Source organism: Oncorhynchus kisutch, linkage group LG20 (assembly GCF_002021735.2).
Source record: "Oncorhynchus kisutch isolate 150728-3 linkage group LG20, Okis_V2, whole genome shotgun sequence".
Taxonomy (NCBI): domain Eukaryota; kingdom Metazoa; phylum Chordata; class Actinopteri; order Salmoniformes; family Salmonidae; genus Oncorhynchus; species Oncorhynchus kisutch.
The window spans coordinates 13116223-13141222 of NC_034193.2; the positions used below are offsets into that span (position 1 = coordinate 13116223).

Below are 25000 nucleotides of genomic sequence, written 5' to 3' on the forward strand. Positions count from 1 at the left end.
CCTCCCTTTTCCCTCTCTCCTCCCTCTTCCCTCTCTCCTCCCTCTACCCTCTCTCCTCCCTTTTCCCTCTCTCCTCCCTTTCCCTCTCTCCTCCCTTTTCCCTCTCTCCTCCCTCTTCCCTCTCTCCTCCCTCTTCCCTCTCTCCCCCTTTTCTCTCTCCTCCCTCCTTCCCTCTCTCCTCCTCTACCCTCTCTCCTCCCTCTACCCTCTCTCCTCCCTTTTCCCTCTCTCCTCCCTCTTCCCTCTCTCCTCCCTCTTCCCTCTTTCCTCCCTCTTCCCTCTCTCCTCCCTTTTCCCTCTCTCCTCCCTCTTCCCTCTCTCCTCCCTCTACCCTCTCTCCTCCCTCTACCCTCTCTCCTCCCTTTTCCCTCTCTCCTCCCTTTTCCCTCTCTGATCCCTCTTCCCTCTCCTCCCTCTTCCCTCTCCTCCCTCTACCCTCTCTCCTCCCTCTACCCTCTCTCCTCCCTTTTCCCTCTCTCCTCCCTTTTCCCTCTCTCCTCCCTCTTCCCTCTCTCCTCCCTCTACCCTCTCTCCTCCCTCTACCCTCTCTCCTCCCTTTTCCCTCTCTCCTCCCTTTTCCCTCTTTCCTCCCTCTTCCCTCTCCTCCCTCTTCCCTCTACCCTCTCTCCTCCCTCTACCCTCTCTCCTCCCTTTTCCCTCTCTCCTCCCTTTTCCCTCTCTCCTCCCTCTTCCCTCTCCTCCCTCTACCCTCTCTCCTCCCTCTACCCTCTCTCCTCCCTTTTCCCTCAGCCCTCCCTTTTCCCTCTGTCCTCCCTTTCCCTCTCTCCTCCCTCTACCCTCTCTCCTCCCTTTTCCCTCTCTCTTCCCTTTTCCCTCTCTCCTCCCTCTTCCCTCTCCTCCCTCTACCCCTCCTCCTCTCCCTCTCCTCCTCCCTCTCTCCTCCCTTTTCCCTCTCTCCTCCCTTTTCCCTCTCTCCTCCCTTTTCCCTCTTTCCTCCCTCTTCCCTCTCCTCCCTCTTCCCTCTACCCTCTCTCCTCCCTCTACCCTCTCTCCTCCCTTTTCCCTCCCTCCTCCCTTTTCCCTCTCTCCTCCCTCTTCCCTCTCCTCCCTCTACCCTCTCTCCTCCCTCTACCCTCTCTCCTCCCTTTTCCCTCAGCCCTCCCTTTTCCCTCTGTCCTCCCTTTCCCTCTCTCCTCCCTCTACCCTCTCTCCTCCCTTTTCCCTCTCTCCTCCCTCTTCCCTCTCCTCCCTCTTCCCTCTCCTCCCTCTACCCTCTCTCCTCCCTCTACCCTCTCTCCTCCCTTTTCCCTCTCTCCTCCCTTTTCCCTCCCTCCCCCCCTTCCCTCTCCTCCCTCTTCCCTCTCCTCCCTCTGCCCTCTCTCCTCCCTCTACCCTCTTTCCTCCCTTTTCCCTCTCTCCTCCCTTTTCCCTCTCTCCTCCCTCTTCCCTCTCCTCCCTCTACCCTCTCTCCTCCCTCTACCCTCTCTCCTCCCTTTTCCCTCTGTCCTCCCTTTTCCCTCTGTCCTCCCTTTCCCTCTCTCCTCCCTCTACCCTCTCTCCTCCCTTTTCCCTCTCTCCTCCCTTTTCCCTCTCTCTTCCCTCTCCTCCCTCTACCCGCTCTCCTCCCTCTACCCTCTCTCCTCACATTTCCCTCTCTCCTCCCTTTTCCCTCTCTCCTCCATCCCTCCTTAGTTTATTTATTTATTTATACATCACCACAGCGCAGGGAAGACATATTCTACCCCAAACTCTCATTGTCTATTTTTCTCTCTGTCTTTGTCTCTCTTTCTCTCTATCGCTCTCTGTATCTTTCCCATCATAGCTCTGCGGGACTCAGAGAGTGAGAGGTCACTGAGAATGACAGCATAGTCTGTGTGTGTGTGTGTGTGTGTGTGTGTGTGTGTGTGTGTGTGTGTGTGTGTGTGTGTGTGTGTGTGTGTGTGTGTGTGTGTGTGTGTGTGTGTGTGTGTGTGTGTGTGTGTGTGTGTGTGTGTGCGTACCTGCAGAGCACTGTTTAGGAAGCAGCTGTTCTGTCCAGGTTCGTTGCTAAGGCCTTTACTCGGGGCGAAGGAGGCCATAGTCCGAGGGGCCGTGATCAGTCCCTGTAGCCCTCCACCAGGATCTCCGCTGCCACCGCCTGACGCAAAGTAGTTCCTCTTCCACGACATCACATCCTGCCGGGCGCTCCCGTCACCAGGGAGGGACAGGGGAATGAGATGGAGCAACGTGTTCTAAGTTACTCCCATTAGAGAGAGAATGACAAACAAAGAGAATAGGGAGACAGAGCGATGGAGAGCTTTGGTCTCTTTCTGGTAAGTGTCTTCAGTCCTTCCACAGTCCTTTACTTCTGTTCAGCCTAATATCTCTTCTCTGCTCTCACTCTGCCTGCCAGAGACAAACCACACAACACAATCACCACATCTCTTATACAGTACCACACACACAACAAACAGATCTCCAGTATAGGACATATTTCAACAGCCACTGAACACCCCGATTGGCAGGTGTGTTTTTCTGTTGCTCGTTAGAAAAACGAGATGTCAGTTTCCTGACCAATTCAGACATCAGTTAATGATGTTCGTCCCCCATAAGACACTTTAGACGGGGAAGCCTATTTCACTTCCTCTAAATCCCCAGAATGAATCTAAAATAACTCATTCATTTTGTTCGTTTTTTGCAGAGGATATTTTGGTTGAGCAATTTTACATCTAACTGGTGTTTGGTGTCTGGTGTCTGGTGTTTGGTGTTTGGTGTCTGGTGTCTGGTGTTTGGTGTTTGGTGTCTGGTGTTTGGTGTTTGGTGTCTGGTGTTTGGTGTTTGGTGTCTGGTGTTTGGTGTTTGGTGTCTGGTGTTTGGTGTTTGGTGTCTGGTGTTTGGTGTCTGGTGTCTGGTGTTTGGTTGTTTGGTGTCTGGTGTTTGGTGTTTGGTGTCTGGTGTCTGGTGTCTGGTGTCTGGTGTCTGGTGTTTGGTGTCTGGTGTCTGGTGTTTGGTGTTTATTCTGGAGCTGCTGGGAGGATATGTCTCACTGCTTATGCTATTGGATAGAGAGCAATCACTGCAGCTGTTAGTGGGCAAATGGTCATCGTCAAATCAAAACCCAACCTTCATTTACCATTGTGATGCACAGATGTTCCAAACTCTGTTTTAGACCAGACTGACTTCATGACCAAAATCATCCTATTCATTTCTCGTCAATATTGTCACTAGAATAACTGTTTCTGACACATTGATGACAGATAGACCGTTTTCAAAGGGATTTTGTTGCATTTTAAAGGCAGTCACTCTTTAACTGCACAGGAAATACCATTTCACAATATTGTAGCCTGAATGGTCATGCAACTCGTAGTATGGAGTATAGTAGTGTAGTAGTGTAGTAGTATAGTAGTATAGTAGTGTACTGTAACGGTAAGCTGCTGACATCAATGTATGTCTCTCAGTTATGTCATTACTGGAGAGTTTTATCTGGGATATATTATAAAGCAGTATTACTCACAGTGTCTGTGCGTGTGTGTGTGTGTGTGTGTGTGTGTGTGTGTGTGTGTGTGTGTGTGTGTGTGTGTGTGTGTGTGTGTGTGTGTGTGTGTGTGTGTGTGTGCGCGCGCGTGCGTGTGTGTGTGCGTATGTGTGTGTGTGCGTGTGTGCGTGTGTATATGTGTGTGTGTAAACAGGTTGCGTAACAGACTGGCCAGTAGCGGAGCCGCAGTGCCCTCCCTCCACCCGTTGCCGTGCTGTGCTGCCATAGCGACCCCTTGGCGATGGGCCAGATGTCACAGGAATGCTGCGGTGTACGGGTGGTGTGTGTGTGTGTGTGTGGATGGATGGTTGGAGTGGGCTGTTACTATAGCGATGGCTACAGTAGAACATGGTTGTGTGGCATTAGAGATACAGTGTGTACCCTGCTGTACATAGTGTACAGTTATTAACACGACATTAGCTACAGGTGGTCGGTCATGACATTTTGTCAGCCGGGGATTGTCAAGCAAATAACTGACCGTTTATTAACATAAACACATTTAGCATCTCCTGGCATCCACTGATGTGACGTGGTGAGGTTGAACCCAGGTGTAGAGAAGAGACCAGACGAGGAATCAGTGGAGGCTAATCATAATACCTTACTGAGAAACGGTAGTCGCAGGATCACAGTACACTTGAAAAACAACAAACACTAAGTTTCAAAAAAGTCACTGAGGAAACAAACGCACACAGTAAACAATTCCAGTTTCAGCAAAGGACACCAGAAAACACACCAATTTTAACAGTGACATCATAATGAGTAAATAGGACACACCTGAGTGCCGTTAATGTCTCTAGAATGGTCTCTGCTGCCCTCTGGCGACAGCAGGAACCATGACAACCTGAGTCTCGTTAATGTCTCTAGGACGGTCTCTGGCGCCTTCTGGTGACAGCTGTAACCATGACAACCAGAGTGTCGTTAACCTCTCTTGGGTAGGGGGCAGTAGTTTCACGTCCGGATGAAAAGCGTGCCCAAACTGCCCAGAAGCTAGGATATGCATATAATTGGTAGATTTGGATAGAAAACACTCTAAAGTTTCTAAAACTGTTAACATAATGTCTGTGAGTATAACAGAACTGATAAGGCAGGCAAAATCCCGAGGACAAAACCATCCCAAAATAAAATAATTCAGCCTACCACTGTTTTCAATGGCTGTCACTTTTATTATAAGGCAACATCCTCCCAGATTGCAGTTCCTAGGGCTTCCACTAGATGTCAACAGTCTTTAGAAAGAGTTTCCTGATGGGTTTTGAAAAATGAGCCAGAAATTGTAGTTTTTCTAGGTTGCTTCCATTTTGGCTGTAGTGTGTCCAAGCATGTGGAAGAGAGCGTGTTCTTTGGTATTTTTCTCCGGTAAAGACAATAACGATTCTCTGTCTTAAATTATATTGTTTATTTACGTATTAGGGTAGCTAATGTTTGATTATAAACATTGTTTGACTTGTTTGGAAAGTTTATTGGTAACGTTTGGGCTTCATTTTGTATGCATTTTGATGGAGGGAAACTGGATGGATTATTGACTGAAGCACGCCAGCTAAACTGAGTTTTTATGGATATCAAGAAGGACATTATCGAACAAAATAACCATTTGTGATGTAACTGGGACCTTTTGGAGTGCCAACAGAAGAAGATCATCAAAGGTAAGATATTTATTATATCGCTGTTTCTGACTTTCGTGTCGCACCTGCCTGGTTGAAATATGTTTTTCATGGTTTTGTACGCGGGGCGCTGTCCTCAGATAATCGCATGGTTTGCTTTCGCCGTAAAGCCTTTCTGAAATCTGACACAGCGGCTGGATTAACAAGAAGTTAAGCTTTATTTTGATGTATTACACTTGTGATTTTATGAGGGACAAATGAGGGACATGTTGAGAGAAACAGAGGGAGGAGGAGAGAGAAACAGAGGGAGGGAGAGAGAAAGAGAGGGAGGAGGAGAGAAACAGAGGGAGGGAGAGAGAAACAGAGGGACGGAGAGAGAGAAACAGAGGGAGAGAGAGAGAAACAGAGGGAGGGAGAGAGAAACAGAGGGAGGGAGAGAGAGAAACAGAGGGAGGGGGAGAGAGAAACAGAGGGAGGGTGAGAGAGAAACAGAGGGAGGGGGAGAGAAACAGAGGGAGGGAGAGAGAAACAGAGGGAGGGAGAGAGAAACAGAGGGAGGGAGAGAGAAACAGAGGGAGGGAGAGAGAAAGAGAGGGAGGAGGAGAGAAACAGAGGGAGGGAGAGAGAAAGAGAGGGAGGGAGAGAGAAACAGAGGGAGGGAGAGAGAAACAGAGGGAGGGAGAGAGAAACAGAGGGAGGGAGAGAGAAACAGAGGGAGGGAGAGAGAAAGAGAGGGAGGAGGAGAGAAACAGAGCGAGGGAGAGAGAAAGAGAGGGAGGGAGAGAGAAACAGAGGGAGGGAGAGAGAAACAGAGGGAGGGAGAGAGAAAGAGAGGGAGGAGGAGAGAAACAGAGGGAGGGAGAGAGAAACAGAGGGAGGGGGAGAGAGAAACAGAGGGAGGGAGAGAGAAACAGAGGGAGGGAGAGAGAAACAGAGGGAGGGAGAGAGAAAGAGAGGGAGGAGGAGAGAAACAGAGGGAGGGAGAGAGAAAGAGAGGGAGGGAGAGAAACAGAGGGAGGGAGAGAGAAACAGAGGGAGGGAGAGAGAAACAGAGGGAGGGAGAGAGAAACAGAGGGAGGGAGAGAGAAAGAGAGGGAGGAGGAGAGAAACAGAGGGAGGGAGAGAGAAAGAGAGGGAGGAGGAGAGAAACAGAGGGAGGGAGAGAGAAAGAGAGGGAGGGGGAGAGAGAAACAGAGGGAGGGGGAGAGAGAAACAGAGGGAGGGGGAGAGAGAAACAGAGGGAGGGGGAGAGAGAAACAGAGTGAGGGGGAGAGAGAAACAGAGGGACAGAGAGAGAGAAACAGAGGGAGGGAGAGAGAAACAGAGGGAGGGAGAGAGAAACAGAGGGAGGGAGGGAGAGAGAGAAACAGAGGGAGGGAGAGAGAAAGAGAGTGAGGGGGAGAGAGAGAGAAACAGAGGGAGGAGAGAGAAACAGAGGGAGGGGGAGAGAGAGAGAAACAGAGGGAGGGAGAGAAACAGAGGGAGGGGGAGAGAGAGAGAAATAGAGGGAGGGGGAGAGAGAGAAATAGAGGGAGGGGAGAGAGAGAGAAACAGAGGGAGGGGGAGAGAAACAGAGGGAGGGGGAGAGAGAGAGAAACAGAGGGAGGGGGAGAGAAGCAGAGGGAGGGGGAGAGAAACAGAGAGAGGGGGAGAGAGAGAGAAACAGAGGGAGGGGGAGAGAAACAGGGGAAGGGGGAGAAAGAGAGAAACAGAGGGAGGGGGAGAGAAACAGAGGGAGGGAGAGAGAGAAACAGAGGGAGGGAGAGAGAGAAACAGGGGGAGGGAGAGAGAGAAACAGGGGGAGGGACAAATTATAATTAACAGCAGACTCGTACATTTCCTCAGTGAAAACAATGGACTGAACAAATGTCAAATTGACTTTTTACCAAATTACCGTACGACAGACCACATATTCACCCTGCACACCCTAATTGACAAACAAAGGCAAAGTCTTCTCATGCTTTGTTTGACTCAATTTGGCAAAATGATTGAAAATGTTGGGGGAAAACATACAACATTATAAAATCCATGTACACAAACAACAAGTCCCCTGGTTAAAATTGGCAGAAATCACACACATTTCTTTCCACGGGGCTGTGGGGGAGACAGGGATACAGCTTGAGCCTCACCCTCTTCAACATATATATCAATGAATTGGCGAGGGCACTAGAACAGTCTGCAGCAGCCGGCCTCACCCTACTAGAATCTGAAGTCAAATGTCTGTTTGCTGATGATCTGGTGCTTCTGTCCCCAACCAAGGAGGGCTTACAGGAGCACCTAATCTTCTGCACAGATTCTGTCAGACTTGGGCCCTGACAGTATATCTCAGTAAGACCAAAATAATGGTGTTCCAAAAAAGGTCCGGTCGCCAGGACCCCAAATACGAATTCCATCTAGACATTGCCCTAGACTAGAGCACAAAAATATGTACATACCTCGGCCTAAACATCAGCGCCACAGGTAACTTCCACAAAGCTTTGAATGAGCTGAGGCACAAGGCTAGAAGGGCCTTCTATGCCATCAAAAGGAACATACAATTTGAAGTACCAATTAGGATCTGGCAAAAAATACTTGAATCAGTTATAGAGCCCATTGCCCTTTATGGTTGTGAGGTCTGGGGTCCGCTCACCAACCAAGAATTCACAAAATGGGACAAACTCCAAATTGAGATTCGGCATGCATAATTCTGCAAAAATATCCTCAGTGTACAACGTAAATCACCAAATAATGCATGCAGAGCAGAATTAGGCCGATACCCACTAATGATCAAAATCCAGAAAAGAGCCGTTAAATTCTACAAAAACCTAAAAGTAAGCGATTCCCAAACATTACAACAACAAAGCCATCACCTACAGAGAACTGAACATGGTAAGGAGAGTCCCCAAAGCAAGCTGGTCCTGGACAGCAACACAACTAGACCCAACCAAATCATGAGAAAACAAAAAGATAATTACTTGATACATTGGAAAGAATTAACAAAAAAACAGAGCAAACTAGAATGCTATTTGGCCCTAAACAGAGAGTACACAGTGGCAGAATACCTGACCACTGTGACTGACCCTGTCACGACTTCTACCGAAGGTAACTCCTCTCCCTGTTCGGGCGGCGCTCGGCGCTGGGCGTCGCCGGTCTACTAGCCGCTACCGATCCCTTTTTATTTTTCTAGTTGTTTTGTCTGTGTTCCTTTTCACACCTGGTTTTCAATTGCTTTGATTTCTGTGGGTATATAGGGCACCTGTTACCTGCCGTAATTCGTGCAGGATTAGACTTGTGTGTATTGCGCTCAAGTGTATTTGATGTTTGTTGTTTTTTCGCTATTACGCACGTGTATGTAAAGTGTCGGAACTGTGTTTGTTCCTCCGTGAGTATTCGAGAGCGTAGTTTTGGGATTTGTTTCTGTGCCGTTTGTATTGGTGGACTATATTATTAAAACACGCTTCTCAGACATCCCTGCTCTCCTGCGCCTGACTCCTACACCTCTCACCAAGACGCATGTTATCACAGAATCCTGCACCAATATAATTATGGAGTCAGCAGGAGCGGACGCACTTCCAGGGTCCGTGGAGGAGCGAGTTCAACACCACACGGCAGTGTTACACCGACTGGGGACCGCCATGGATCAGGTGATGGCGACGATGGAGAGATGGGAGAGAGGTGGCCTTCCCACACCGTTATCAGCTACACCCCAACCAGCACCACTACCCTCTCCTTCATTGCCTGAGCACAGTGGAATTCGACTCGCCCTCCCGAGGGAGTATGATGGGACGGCGGCCGGGTGCCAGGCCTTCTTACTCCAGATGGACCTATACCTGGCGACTGTTCGTCCGGCTCCTTCGGGGGGTGAGAGCGTGAACGCCCTCGTCTCCTGCCTCGCAGGTAAAGCCCTGGAGTGGGCCAACGCGGTATGGAACGATCCTGACTCGGCGAGGGACCACTACCCAGAGTTCACCCGCCGCTTTCGGGCCGTGTTTGATCACCCACCTGAGGGTCGAGCGGCGGGTGAACGGCTGTTCCATCTGAGGCAGGAGAGGAGGAGTGCTCAGGACTTTGCTCTAGAGTTCCGGACCTTGGCTGCTGGCGCGGGATGGAACGACAGGGCCTTGATCGATCACTATAGGTGTAGTTTGCGTGAGGACGTCCGTAGGGAGCTGGCCTGTAGAGACACCACCGTGTCCTTGGACCAATTGATCGACATGTCCATTCGGTTGGACAACTTGCTGGCGACCCGCGGACGTCCAGATCGGGCTCTGTCAGTTCCATCTCCCAGCTCCACAACTCCAACACCCATGGAGCTAGGAGGTGCTTCAGCAAGGGCGACCGGAGGTGGGGGCCTTTCCTGTGCCAGCTGTGGTCGCAGAGGGCACACTGCTGACCGGTGCTGGAGGGGTCCCCCCGGGAGTCGAGACGCCAGGCCGAGCACTGCCCGGACACCTGAGGTGAGTCGGCACCAGGCTCACCCAGAGCCCCCTGTTGGTCACATGTATGTATGGATTGTTTTTCCTGAATTTTCCGCTCTGTCCCGGCATAAGGCACTAGTAGATTCAGGCGCGGCGGGGAATTTTATTGACCGCGGTTTAGCGAACAGGTTAGGGATTCCCCTTGTTCAGCTGGACAAACCCTTCCCAGTGCACGCCTTAGATAGCCGACCATTAGGGTCAGGGCTAGTCAGGGAGGCCACGGCTCCACTGGGTATGGTTACGCAGGAGGGTCATGAGGAGAGAATTAGTCTCTTCCTCATTGATTCTCCTGCGTTTCCGGTGGTGTTGGGGATCCCCTGGTTGGCCCGTCACAACCCCAGGATTTCGTGGCAACAGAGGGCTCTACAGGGGTGGTCGGAGGAGTGCTCAGGCAGGTGTGTAGGAGTTTCCATCGGTGCTACAACGGTGGAGAGTCCAGACCAAGTCTCCACTGTGCACATTCCCTCAGAATATGCCGATTTGGCTATCGCCTTCTGTAAAAAGAAGGCGACCCAATTACCACCTCATCGACGAGGGGATTGTGCGATAAATCTCCTGGTAGGCGCTGCACTTCCCAGGAGTCACATGTATCCCCTGTCACAGGAGGAGACGGTGGCTATGGAGACATACATATCGGAATCTCTGGGGCAGGGGTTCATTCAGCCCTCCATCTCACCTGCCTCCTCGAGTTTCTTTTTTGTGAAGAAGAAGGAGGGTGGTCTGCGTCCGTGCATTGACTATAGAGGTCTAAATTCCATCACGGTGGGGTATAGTTACCCGCTACCTCTCATTGCCACGGCGATTGAGTCATTTCACGGAGCACGGTTTTTCACAAAACTGGATCTCAGGAGTGCATATAACTTGGTGCGTATCCGGAAGGGAGATGAGTGGAAGACGCCGTTTAGTACCACATCCGGCCATTATGAGTACCTCGTCATGCCGTACGGGTTGAAGAATGCTCCAGCAGTCTTCCAATCTTTTGTGGATGAGATTCTCAGGGATCTGCACGGTCAGGGTGTGGTGGTTTACATCGATGATATTCTGGTCTATTCCGCTACACGGGCCGCGCATGTGTCTCTGGTGCGCAGGGTACTTGGGCGACTGTTGGAGCATGACCTGTACGTCAAGGCTGAGAAATGCTCGTTCTTCCAACAGGCCGTCTCCTTCCTTGGATATCGCATTTCCACATCGGGGTTGGTGATGGAGGATGACCGCATTGCAGCCGTGAGTAATTGGCCGACTCCAACCACGGTAAAGGAGGTGCAGCGGTTCTTAGGGTTTGCCAACTACTACCGGAGGTTTATCCGGGGTTTTGGGCAGGTGGCAGCGCCCATTACGTCACTGCTGAAGGGGGGGCCGACTTGTCTGGGGTGGTCGGCTGAGGCGGACAGGGCTTTTGGTCGCCTGAAGGCTCTATTTACCTCTGCTCCCGTGCTAGCGCATCCGGACCCCTCTTTGGCATTTATAGTGGAGGTGGACGCATCCGAGGCTGGGGTTGGAGCCGTGCTCTCCCAGCGCTCGGGTGCGCCACCGAAGCTCCGCCCCTGTGCTTTCTTTTCTCGGAAGCTCAGCCCGGCGGAGCGAAACTATGACGTGGGGGATCGGGAGCTGCTAGCTGTTGTCAGAGCCCTGAAGGTGTGGAGACATTGGCTTGAGGGGGCCCAGCACCCTTTCCTCATCTGGACCGACCACCGTAATCTAGAGTACATTCGGGCAGCGAGGAGACTGAACCCTCGTCAGGCAAGGTGGGCCATGTTTTTCACCCGATTTAGGTTTATCATCTCCTATAGACCAGGCTCCCAGAACACTAAGGCAGACGCACTGTCCCGACTATATGATACAGAGGAGCGGGCCATTGACCCTGCGCCCATCCTCCCGGCTTCTTGTCTAGTGGCACCTGTAAGGTGGGAGGTGGACGCAGACATTGAGCGAGCATCGCGTGTTGAGCCCACTCCTCCACAGTGTCCAGCGGGACGGGTGTATGTTCCGCTGGAGGTTAGAGACAGGTTAATTTGGTGGGCTCACACATCCCCCTCCTCTGGTCACCCGGGGATTGGGAGGACGGTGCGATGTCTTAGTGGGAAGTACTGGTGGCCCACTTTAGCCAAGGACGTGAGGGTTTATGTGTCCTCCTGCTCAGTGTGCGCTCAGTGCAAGGCTCCTAGGCACCTGCCCAGAGGGAAGTTACAACCCCTTCCCGTTCCACAGCGGCCTTGGTCACACCTGTCGGTTGACTTCTTGACCGATCTGCCACCGTCACAGGGCAACACCACGATCCTGGTCGTTGTGGATCGGTTTTCTAAGTCCTGTCGTCTCCTCCCTTTGCCCGGTCTCCCTACGGCCCTACAGACGGCGGAGGCCCTGTTTACTCACGTCTTCCGGCACTACGGGGTGCCTGAGGATATTGTTTCTGATCGGGGTCCCCAGTTCACGTCCAGGGTGTGGAAGGCGTTCATGGAACGTTTGGGGGTCTCGGTCAGCCTGACCTCTGGGTTTCACCCCGAGAGTAATGGGCAGGTGGAAAGAGTGAACCAGGATGTGGGTAGGTTTCTGCGGTCGTATTGCCAGGACCGGCCAGGGGAGTGGGCGAAGTACATCCCCTGGGCGGAGATGGCCCAGAACTCACTCCCCCACTCCTCTACGAACCTGTCGCCCTTCCAATGTGTGTTGGGCTATCAGCCGGTCCTGGTACCATGGCATCAGAGCCAGACCGAGGCTCCTGCGGTGGACGATTGGGTGAAACGCTCAAGGGAAACCTGGGAGGCCGCCCACGGGTACCTTAAACGGGCCGAAGGGCGGCAGAAGGCCAGTGCCGACCGCCATCGCAGCGAGGCCCCGGTGTACACACCGGGGGACCGGGTCTGGCTCTCGACCCTCCACCTGCCCCTCCACCTGCCCTGCCGGAAGCTGGGTCCGCGGTTTGTGGGGCCATTCAAAGTCCTGAGGAGAATAAACGAGGTGTGTTATAGGTTACAGCTCCCCCCGTATTACCGTATTAACCCCTCGTTTCATGTGTCTCTCCTCAGGCCGGTGGTGGCTGGTCCGCTTCAAGAAGATGAGGTGCGGGAGGTCCCTCCGCCCCCCCTGGACATCGGGGGGGCGCCGGCGTATGCAGTTCGGTCCATACTGGACTCGAGGCGTCGGGTGGGGGGTCTTCAGTACCTCGTGGACTGGGAGGGGTACGGTCCGGAGGAGAGATGCTGGGTGCCGGTGGAGGACGTACTGGATCCACCTATGCTAAGGGAGTTTCACCGCCTCCATCCGGATCGCCCTGCGCCTCGTCCTCCGGGTCGTCCTCGAGGCCGGCGTCGTCGCGCTGCGGGAGCTGCGCGTCAGGGGGGGGTACTGTCACGACTTCTACCGAAGGTAACTCCTCTCCCTGTTCGGGCGGCGCTCGGCGCTCGGCGTCGCCGGTCTACTAGCCGCTACCGATCCCTTTTTATTTTTCTGGTTGTTTTGTCTGTGTTCCTTTTCACACCTGGTTTTCAATTGCTTTGATTTCTGTGGGTATATAGGGCACCTGTTACCTGCCGTAATTCGTGCAGGATTAGACTTGTGTGTATTGCGCTCGAGTGTATTTGATGTTTGTTGTTTTTTCGCTATTACGCACGTGTATGTAAAGTGTCGGAACTGTGTTTGTTCCTCCGTGAGTATTCGAGAGCGTAGTTTTGGGATTTGTTTCTGTGCCGTTTGTATTGGTGGACTATATTATTAAAACACGCTTCTCAGACATCCCTGCTCTCCTGCGCCTGACTCCTACACCTCTCACCAAGACGCATGTTATCACAGAATCCTGCACCAATATAATTATGGAGTCAGCAGGAGCGGACGCACTTCCAGGGTCCGTGGAGAGGCGAGTTCAACACCACACGGCAGTGTTACACCGACTGGGGACCGCCATGGATCAGGTGATGGCGAAGATGGAGAGATGGGAGAGAGGTGGCCTTCCCACACTGTTATCAGCTACACCCCAACCAGCACCACTACCCTCTCCTTCATTGCCTGAGCACAGTGGAATTCGACTCGCCCTCCCGAGGGAGTATGATGGGACGGCGGCCGGGTGCCAGGCCTTCTTACTCCAGATGGACCTATACCTGGCGACTGTTCGTCCGGCTCCTTCGGGGGGTGAGAGCGTGAACGCCCTCGTCTCCTGCCTCGCAGGTAAAGCCCTGGAGTGGGCCAACGCGGTATGGAACGATCCTGACTCGGCGAGGGACCACTACCCAGAGTTCACCCGCCGCTTTCGGGCCATGTTTGATCACCCACCTGAGGGTCGAGCGGCGGGTGAACGGCTGTTCCATCTGAGGCAGGAGAGGAGGAGTGCTCAGGACTTTGCTCTAGAGTTCCGGACCTTGGCCGCTGGCGCGGGATGGAACGACAGGGCCTTGATCGATCACTATAGGTGTAGTTTGCGTGAGGACGTCCGTAGGGAGCTGGCCTGTAGAGACACCACCGTGTCCTTGGACCAATTGATCGACATGTCCATTCGGTTGGACAACTTGCTGGCGACCCGCGGACGTCCAGATCGGGCTCTGTCAGTTCCATCTCCCAGCTCCACCACTCCAACACCCATGGAGCTAGGAGGTGCTTCAGCAAGGGCGACCGGAGGAGGGGGCCTTTCCTGTGCCAGCTGTGGTCGCAGAGGGCACACTGCTGACCGGTGCTGGGGGGGTCCCCCCGGGAGTCGAGACGCCAGGCCGAGCACTGCCCGGACACCTGAGGTGAGTCGGCACCAGGCTCACCCAGAGCCCCCTGTTGGTCACATGTATGTATGGATTGTTTTTCCTGAATTTTCCGCTCTGTCCCGGCATAAGGCGCTAGTAGATTCAGGCGCGGCGGGGAATTTTATTGACCGCGGTTTAGCGAACAGGTTAGGGATTCCCCTTGTTCAGCTGGACAAACCCTTCCCAGTGCACGCCTTAGATAGCCGACCATTAGGGTCAGGGCTAGTCAGGGAGGCCACGGCTCCACTGGGTATGGTTACGCAGGAGGGTCATGAGGAGAGAATTAGTCTCTTCCTCATTGATTCTCCTGCGTTTCCGGTGGTGTTGGGGATCCCCTGGTTGGCCCGTCACAACCCCAGGATTTCGTGGCAACAGAGGGCTCTACAGGGGTGGTCGGAGGAGTGCTCAGGCAGGTGTGTAGGAGTTTCCATCGGTGCTACAACGGTGGAGAGTCCAGACCAAGTCTCCACCGTGCACATTCCCTCAGAATATGCCGATTTGGCTATCGCCTTCTGTAAAAAGAAGGCGACCCAATTACCACCTCATCGACGAGGGGATTGTGCGATAAATCTCCTGGTAGGCGCTGCACTTCCCAGGAGTCACATGTATCCCCTGTCACAGGAGGAGACGGTGGCTATGGAGACATACATATCGGAATCTCTGGGGCAGGGGTTCATTCAGCCCTGCATCTCACCTGCCTCCTCGAGTTTCTTTTTTGTGAAGAAGAAGGAGGGTGGTCTGCGTCCGTGCATTGACTATAGAGGTCTAAATTCCATCACGGTGGGGTATAGTTACCCGCTACCTCTCATTGCCACGGCGATTGAGTCATTTCACGGAGCACGGTTTTTCACAAAACTGGATCTCAGGAGTGCATATAACTTGGTGCGTATCCGGAAGGGAGATGAGTGGAAGACGGCGTTTAGTACCACATCCGGCCATTATGAGTACCTCGTCATGCCGTACGGGTTGAAGAATGCTCCAGCAGTCTTCCAATCTTTTGTGGATGAGATTCTCAGGGATCTGCACGGTCAGGGTGTGGTGGTTTACATCGATGATATTCTGGTCTATTCCGCTACACGGGCCGCGCATGTGTCTCTGGTGCGCAGGGTACTTGGGCGACTGTTGGAGCATGACCTGTACGTCAAGGCTGAGAAATGCTCGTTCTTCCAACAGGCCGTCTCCTTCCTTGGATATCGCATTTCCACATCGGGGTTGGTGATGGAGGATGACCGCATTGCAGCCGTGAGTAATTGGCCGACTCCAACCACGGTAAAGGAGGTGCAGCGGTTCTTAGGGTTTGCCAACTACTACCGGAGGTTTATCCGGGGTTTTGGGCAGGTGGCAGCGCCCATTACGTCACTGCTGAAGGGGGGGCCGACGCGTCTGGGGTGGTCGGCTGAGGCGGACAGGGCTTTTGGTCGCCTGAAGGCTCTTTTTACCTCTGCTCCCGTGCTAGCGCATCCGGACCCCTCGTTGGCATTTATAGTGGAGGTGGACGCATCCAAGGCTGGGGTTGGAGCCGTGCTCTCCCAGCGCTCGGGTGCGCCACCGAAGCTCCGCCCCTGTGCTTTCTTTTCTCGGAAGCTCAGCCCGGCGGAGCGAAACTATGACGTGGGGGATCGGGAGCTGCTAGCTGTTGTCAGAGCCCTGAAGGTGTGGAGACATTGGCTTGAGGGGGCCCAGCACCCTTTCCTCATCTGGACTGACCACCGTAATCTAGAGTACATTCGGGCAGCGAGGAGACTGAACCCTCGTCAGGCAAGGTGGGCCATGTTTTTCACCCGATTTAGGTTTACCATCTCCTATAGACCAGGCTCCCAGAACACTAAGGCAGACGCACTGTCCCGACTATATGATACAGAGGAGCGGGCCATTGACCCTGCGCCCATCCTCCCGGCTTCTTGTCTAGTGGCACCTGTAAGGTGGGAGGTGGACGCAGACATTGAGCGAGCATCGCGTGTTGAGCCCACTCCTCCACAGTGTCCAGCGGGACGGGTGTATGTTCCGCTGAAGGTTAGAGACAGGTTAATTTGGTGGGCTCACACATCCCCCTCCTCTGGTCACCCGGGGATTGGGAGGACGGTGCGATGTCTTAGTGGGAAGTACTGGTGGCCCACTTTAGCCAAGGACGTGAGGGTTTATGTGTCCTCCTGCTCAGTGTGCGCTCAGTGCAAGGCTCCTAGGCACCTGCCCAGAGGGAAGTTACAACCCCTTCCCGTTCCACAGCGGCCTTGGTCACACCTGTCGGTTGACTTCTTGACCGATCTGCCACCGTCACAGGGCAACACCACGATCCTGGTCGTTGTGGATCGGTTTTCTAAGTCCTGTCGTCTCCTCCCTTTGCCCGGTCTCCCTCCTCCCCTTGCCCTACAGACGGCGGAGGCCCTGTTTACTCACGTCTTCCGGCACTACGGGGTGCCTGAGGATATTGTTTCTGATCGGGGTCCCCAGTTCACGTCCAGGGTGTGGAAGGCGTTCATGGAACGTTTGGGGGTCTCGGTCAGCCTGACCTCTGGGTTTCACCCCGAGAGTAATGGGCAGGTGGAAAGAGTGAACCAGGATGTGGGTAGGTTTCTGCGGTCGTATTGCCAGGACCGGCCAGGGGAGTGGGCGAAGTACATCCCCTGGGCGGAGATGGCCCAGAACTCACTCCCCCACTCCTCTACGAACCTGTCGCCCTTCCAATGTGTGTTGGGCTATCAGCCGGTCCTGGTACCATGGCATCAGAGCCAGACCGAGGCTCCTGCGGTGGACGATTGGGTGAAACGCTCAAGGGAAACCTGGGAGGCCGCCCACGGGTACCTTAAACGGGCCGAAGGGCGGCAGAAGGCCAGTGCCGACCGCCATCGCAGCGAGGCCCCGGTGTACACACCGGGGGACCGGGTCTGGCTCTCGACCCTCCACCTGCCCCTCCACCTGCCCTGCCGGAAGCTGGGTCCGCGGTTTGTGGGGCCATTCAAAGTCCTGAGGAGAATAAACGAGGTGTGTTATAGGTTACAGCTCCCCCCGTATTACCGTATTAACCCCTCGTTTCATGTGTCTCTCCTCAGGCCGGTGGTGGCTGGTCCGCTTCAAGAAGATGAGGTGCGGGAGGTCCCTCCGCCCCCCCTGGACATCGGGGGGGCGCCGGCGTATGCAGTTCGGTCCATACTGGACTCGAGGCGCCGGGTGGGGGGTCTTCAGTACCTCGTGGACTGGGAGGGGTACGGTCCGGAGGAGAGATGCTGGGTGCCGGTGGAGGACGTACTGGATCCACCTATGCTAAGGGAGTTTCACCGCCTCCATCCGGATCGCCCTGCGCCTCGTCCTCCGGGTCGTCCTCGAGGCCGGCGTTGTCGCGCAGCGGGAGCCGCGCGTCGGTGGGGGGGGGGTACTGTCACAACTTCTACCGAAGGTAACTCCTGTCCCTGTTCGGGCGGTGCTCGGCGCTCGGCGTCGCCGGTCTACTAGCCGCTACCGATCCCTTTTTATTTTTCTGGTTGTTTTGTCTGTGTTCCTTTTCACACCTGGTTTTCAATTGCTTTGATTTCTGTGGGTATATAGGGCACCTGTTACCTGCCGTAATTCGTGCAGGATTAGACTTGTGTGTATTGCGCTCGAGTGTATTTGATGTTTGTTGTTTTTTCGCTATTACGCACGTGTATGTAAAGTGTCGGAACTGTGTTTGTTCCTCCGTGAGTATTCGAGAGCGTAGTTTTGGGATTTGTTTCTGTGCCGTTTGTATTGGTGGACTATATTATTAAAACATGCTTCTCAGACATCCCTGCTCTCCTGCGCCTGACTCCTACACCTCTCACCAAGACGCATGTTATCACAGACCCAAACTTAAGGAAAGCTTTGACTATGTACAGACTCAGTGAGCATAGCCTTGCTGTTGAAAACGGCCGCCGTAGAAAGACATGGCTCTCAAGAGAAGACAGACTATGTGCACACTGCCCACAAAATGAGGTGGAAACTGAGCTGCACTTCCTAACCTCCTGCCAAATGTATGACCATATTAGAGACACATATTTCCCTCAGATTACACAGATCCACAAAGAATTCCAAAACAAACCCAGTTTTGATAAACTCCCATATCAACTGGGTGAAATACCACAGTGTGCCATCACAGCAGCAAGATTTGTGACCTGTTGCCACGAGAAAAGGTCAACCAGTGAAGAACAAACACCATTGTAAATACAACCCATATTTATGTTTATTTATTGTCCCTTTTGTACTTTAACCATTTGCACATTGTTACAACACTATTTATAGACACAATGTGACATTTGACATGTCTTTATTCTTTTGGAACTTCTGTGAGTGTAATGTTACCTGTTCATTTTTATTGTTTATTTCACTTTTGTTTATTATCTATTTCACTTGCTTTGGCAATGTTAACATATATTTCTCATACCAATAAAGCCCTTGAATTGAATTATATAACCCCTCCCCTCTGGTCACCACAGGAACCATGGCCTGCTGTCAACAACTCTCCAATCAACAGCCTGCTCACGACCTCCTGACCCCGCAACACTGGCTTGCCAGAAACAAACTAGAGACGGATTTATCCTGGATTTCTGTGGCGTTCATGTCCCCATTGACATTTTCTTCAAAAGAACAACAACATCCAGAACTGAACTGATGTGCTCTTGTGTGTGTGTGTGTGTTTGTTCATTTTCTTGGCTAGTTACCAGGGAAATAGGCCAAGCTGCAGGCACGTAAGGGAAAAGCCGAACCAAGTGATTTAGCACACTGTAGTCTGTACTGGTCCAACACACACACACACACACAAGGCCGGAGCCTGGACCTAGTGACAATGATGGCGATGTGCGTTGATGCTTTAGAGTTCCCGGAAGCCAAGGTGAGGCAAAGTACTACTGATATTCAATCAAACTCTGAGACCCTGCGGTCCAACATCATAAGCTCCACATCCCCCACTGATGTTTCAGTTCTGCCTAGGTTTTCCTCCCTCTGACACTAATAGTTGACAGAAGTTGGTGACAGCCCACCACAGTAAAATAACATTATGATGTTTTTATATTATAGCTGGCTGGACCACTGCCATTTAGAATTCATCAGACGCTCTTATCCAGAGCAACTTACAGTAGTGAGTGCAAACATTTACATATTTGTTTTTCCATACTGGTCCCCCTATGGGAATCGAACCCACTACTCTGGTGTTGCAAGCGTCAACTGAGTCACACGCTAAAACTACCACCACTACTGAGAGGTGCATTACTGAGTCTTATAGCCTGACTCTCTCTCCTCCCTCTCCTGTCCTGACTCTCTCTCCTCCCTCTCCTGTCCTGACTCTCTCCTCCATCTCCTGTCCTGACTCTCCCTCCTCCTTCTTCTGTCCTGACTCTCTCTCCTCCCTCTCCTGTCCTGACTCTCTCAGTTCCCTCTCCTGTCCTGACTCTCTCTCCTCCCTCTCCTGTCCTAACTCTCTCTCCTCCCTCTCCTGTCCTAACTCTATCTCCTCCCTCTCCTGTCCTGACTCTCTCTCCTCCCTCTCCTGTCCTAACTCTCTCTCCTCCCTCTCCTGTCCTGACTCTCTCTCCTCCCTCTCCTGTCCTGGCTCTCTCTCCTCCCTCTCCTGTCCTGACTCTCTCTCCTCCCTCTCCTGTCCTGACTCTCTCTCCTCCCTCTCCTGTCCTAACTCTATCTCCTCCCTCTCCTGTCCTGACTCTCTCTCCTCCCTCTCCTGTCCTAACTCTCTCTCCTCCCTCTCCTGTCCTGACTCTCTCTCCTCCCTCTCCTGTCCTGGCTCTCTCTCCTCCCTCTCCTGTCCTGACTCTCTCTCCTCCCTCTCCTGTCCTGACTCTCTCTCCTCCCTCTCCTGTCCTGACTCTCTCTCCTACGACATATCTGCGTGACAGTGTGCTTGACATTTCAAATGATTTTCCGTAATCACAAGGTAGGCCAATGGGCGAGGTTATATGATCAGCTATCGGGCACAAAAAGAACTCACGGTTAGACCAGTTTGACTTCAGATCCTAACGTTTATTCAAGTTTCTCCAAATGTCACATTTAAACGTGTTTTTGCAACCCCGGGTTGCTTCTCCTACTCCAACTCCCTTGGAGATTTTAGGCATTTATCTATTTGGAGCCCAACAACAAAAGGAAACAACTATTTTTAGATTCCTGGTGCCCCGACTCCATCCAACAACACTTTCTAGTTCCAGTCCCTTCAACACTGAGACTCTAGGTCTCAATCTAACACTCCACTCTGCTCTATACTGTCCAGTCCTTTCAACACTGAGACTCTAGGACTCTTTCTAACACTCCACTCTGCTCTATACTGTCCAGTCCCTTCAACACCGAGACTCTAGGTCTCAATCTAACACTCCACTCTGCTCTATACTGTCCAGTCCTTTCAACACTGAGACTCTAGGTCTCAAACTAACACTCCACTCTGCTTTATACTGTCCAGTCCCTTCAACACTGAGACTCTAGGTCTCTTTCTAACACTCCACTCTGCTCTATACTGTCCAGTCCCTTCAACACTGAGACTCTAGGTCTCAATCTAACACTCCACTCTGCTCTATACTGTCCAGTCCTTTCAACACTGAGACTCTAGGTCTCAATCTAACACTCCACTCTGCTCTATACTGTCCAGTCCTTTCAACACTGAGACTCTAGGTCTCAAACTAACACTCCACTCTGCTTTATACTGTCCAGTCCCTTCAACACTGAGACTCTAGGTCTCTTTCTAACACTCCACTCTGCTCTATACTGTCCAGGTCCTTTCAACACGGAGACTCTAGGTCTCAATCTAACACTCCACTCTGCTCTATACTGTCCAGTCCTTTCAACACTGAGACTCTAGGACTCTTTCTAACACTCCACTCTGCTTTATACTGTCCAGTCCCTTCAACACTGAGACTCTAGGTCTCAAACTAACACTCCACTCTGCTATATACTGTCCAGTCCTTTCAACACTGAGACTCTAGGTCTCAAACTAACTCTCCACTCTGCTTTATACTGTCCAGTCCCTTCAACACTGAGACTCTAGGTCTCAAACTAACACTCCACTCTGCTTTATACTGTCCAGTCCCTTCAACACTGAGACTCTAGGTCTCTTTCTAACACTCCACTCTGCTTTATACTGTCCAGTCCCTTCAACACTGAGACTCTAGGTCTCAAACTAACACTCCACTCCACACACACACACTATGGTTTTGCTGTAACTGGGTTATAGCTTCACATCTCACTGGTTGACAATGAGGAGAAAGGTTCAGAGAAGTGCTACATTTCCTCTCTCTCTCTCTGTCTCTCTCTGTCTCTCTCTCTCTCCCTCTCTCTCTCTCTCTCTCTCCCTCACTGTCTCTCTCTCTCTCTCCCTCTCTCTCTCTCTCTCTCTCTCTCACTGTCTCTCTCTCATGGTCTCTCTCTCTCCCTGACTGTCTCTCTCTCCCTCTATCTCTCTCTCTCCCTCACTGTCTCTCTCTCTCTCTCCCTCTCTCTCTCTCACTGTCTCTCTCTCATGGTCTCTCTCTCTCCTGACTGTCTCTCTCTCCCTCTATCTCTCTCTCCTCCCTCACTGTCTCTCTCTCTCTCTCCCTCTCTCTCTCTCTCTCCCTCCCTCTCTCTCTCTCTCTGTCTCTCTCTCTCTCTCTGTCTGTCTCTCTCTCTCCCTCACTCTCTCTCTCTCTCTCTCTCTCTCTCTCTCTCTCTCTCTCTCTCCTCTTTCTCTCTTGATTCCGTAATTCTCTGGGGCTGTCTAAGACGCTGCAAGAGGTGTCACTACAGTCCCTGGTTTGAATCCAGGCTGAATCCCTTCTGGCCGTGATTGGTTGCCCCATAGTGCAGCACACAATTGACCCAGCGCCATCCGGGTTTGGCCAGGGTAGGCCATCATTGTAAATAAGAATTTGTTCTTAACTGACTTGCCTAGTTCAAATAAAATAGGATGCTCTCACTCCCTCAGTAATTCTCTGTCTGCAGCTAAACCCTCCACGAGTTCCACTCAGGCAAAACATGTGAAACGTCCCTTTTGAGAACAGGTCATTGATAGATCAATAACATTCCACATTCTAGATGCAGGATAAGGCTAAATTCCATTATCTTCTATCATTTTAATGTTGTTTACTAAAGTTCAATCTGAATTCTCGTTTAACTTCATGAAGTAAGCATAACATGATTCCCTTTGTTTCTATTCTAGAGGCCGTGTGGAATGAATACAGATGTATTATAATCAGCACAGGGCTTCTTCTCTCCTTTCCTATTAACCACGTGAGGAACGTCATTCACCTATTTACCTCGTGGCCACGACACCATAATGCACATTCCTCATGCTTGCTCGTCAACCTATGGGCTCACTCTTTCAATTACCACCTTCCTCTCTCTCAACCTATGGGCTCACCCTTTCAATTACCACCTTCCTCTCTCTCAACCTATGGGCTCACCCTTTCAATTACCACCTTCCTCTATCTCAACCTATGGGCTCACCCTTTCAATTACCACCTTCCTCTCTCTCAACCTATGGGCTCACCCTTTCAATTACCACCTTCCTCTCTCTCAACCTATGGGCTCACCCTTTCAATTACCACCTTCCTCTCTCTCAACCTATGGGCTCACCCTTTCAATTACCACCTTCCTCTCTCTCAACCTATGGGCTCACCCTTTCAATTACCACCTTCCTCTCTCTCAACCTATGGGCTCACCCTTGCAATTACCACCTTCCTCTCTCTCAACCTATGGGCTCACCCTTTCAATTACCACCTTCCTCTCTCTCAACCTATGGGCTCACCCTTGCAATTACCACCTTCCTCTCTCTCAACCTATGGGCTCACTCTTGCAATTACCACCTTCCTCTCTCTCAACCTATGGGCTCACTCTTGCAATTATCACTTTCCTCTCTCTCAACCTATGGGTTCACCTTTGCAATTACCACCTTCCTCTCTCTCAACCTATGGGCTCACCCTTGCAATTACCACCTTCCTCTTTCTCAACCTATGGGCTCACTCTTGCAATTACCACCTTCCTCTCTCTCAACCTATGGGCTCACCTTTGCAATTATCACTTTCCTCTCTCTCAACCTATGGGCTCACCTTTGCAATTACCACCTTCCTCTCTCTCAACCTATGGGCTCACCCTTGCAATTACCACCTTCCTCTTTCTCAACCTATGGGCTCACTCTTGCAATTACCACCTTCCTCTCTCTCAACCTATGGGCTCACCTTTGCAATTATCACTTTCCTCTCTCTCAACCTATGGGCTCACCCTTGCAATTACCACCTTCCTCTCTCTCAACCTATGGGCTCACCTTTGCAATTACCACCTTCCTCTTTCTCAACCTATGGGCTCACTCTTGCAATTACCACCTTCCTCTCTCTCAACCTATGGGCTCACCTTTGCAATTACCACCTTCCTCTTTCTCAACCTATGGGCTCACCCTTGCAATTACCACCTTCCTCTCTCTCAACCTATGGGCTCACCTTTGCAATTACCACCTTCCTCTCTCTCAACCTATGGGCTCACTCTTGCAATTACCACCTTCCTCTCTCTCAACCTATGGGCTCACCTTTGCAATTACCACCTTCCTCTCTCTCAACCTATGGGCTCACCCTTGCAATTACCACCTTCCTCTCTCTCAACCTATGGGCTCACCTTTGCAATTACCACCTTCCTCTCTCTCAACCAATGGGCTCACCCTTTCAATTACCACCTTCCTCTCTCTCAACCAATGGGCTCACCCTTTCAATTACCACCTTCCTCTCTCTCAACCTATGGGCGAATATCTTGGGATGTATTTCTATGTCGTACCCATGCACTTTGCTGTTTTTCAGCAACAGTTGTCGACAAACCAACCACCTCGCCACCACGAGCAGCTATAATAACCTTAAGGCCTGTCATTGAAACTCCTTTCGATGCCAGCTGCCCAGCAGAGGGCTCCCTGTCATCAGCATCTGGCTCCGAGGAGGACACCTCTGAGACGAGGCCACACCCCAAACTACTTCAGAAAATTCCATATGGCATTTCTGTCTCTGCTGTTTATCCAGCTACTTGATTGAATTTGAATTCATATCCACACATACGCCGCTTGAAAGTGGAATGGCAGTTGGACAATCCATAGGGATTCAGAGTTGCTCACAGAAGGAGTTGGGACAACATGCTGCTTGCCTCCCAGGTCATCACATACTATCACAATGAACTCTATTACTTTGAGTTGTAAGTCTACTGACTCGAAATGCATTGAACGGTTATTGGTCAAAATAGCCTATGCAGGAGCCCCTATGATGGTGTGTGTGTGTGTGTGTGTGTGTGTGTGTGTGTGTGTGTGTGTGTGTGTGTGTGTGTGTGTGTGTGTGTGTGTGTGTGTGTGTGTGTGTGTGTGTGTGTGTGTGTGTGTGTGTGTGTGTGTGTGAGACAGATAGTAGAAATTATCAAAGACTAATACGCAAGGTAATTCACCCAGCTTATACAGTATGTTCATTAATCTACTATACAGTATAACACACACACACACACACCTGCAGTGTATAAAGAATTCATCATTATAATCAGACACATGTACATTCACACATACATTCTATGAGGAGGATATAAAGGCTGTGAATATGTTGATATGAATATATATTCACTTAATATCTCTTACATAATGTAATTCATACGAACCCTGTCCTATGTCTCCAAGGCCGGATCCAGGCATAAGTGACTAAGAGGTCGTTTAGGGCCCCTTGCCACTAGGGGGCCCCCGACCCCAAGAAGTATTATTAGAATTATTGTGGAACTTACTATTGAGATTGAGAAAAGTAGAAT

The 25000-nt window shown here is 51.6% G+C and overlaps 1 protein-coding gene across 1 annotated transcript in view; it reads right to left on the reverse strand.

The window, feature by feature from the left end:
• The window catches only part of LOC116355553 (inactive ubiquitin carboxyl-terminal hydrolase 54-like), a 56742-nt gene that overhangs the window by 25521 nt on the left and 6221 nt on the right, over nucleotides 1-25000 (reverse strand). The window contains exon 2 of the mRNA XM_031800001.1: nucleotides 1962-2346. Coding sequence (XP_031655861.1) covers nucleotides 1962-2129 — 168 coding nt within the window. The 5' untranslated portion in view covers nucleotides 2130-2346. The remainder of the gene's footprint in view (nucleotides 1-1961; nucleotides 2347-25000) is intronic.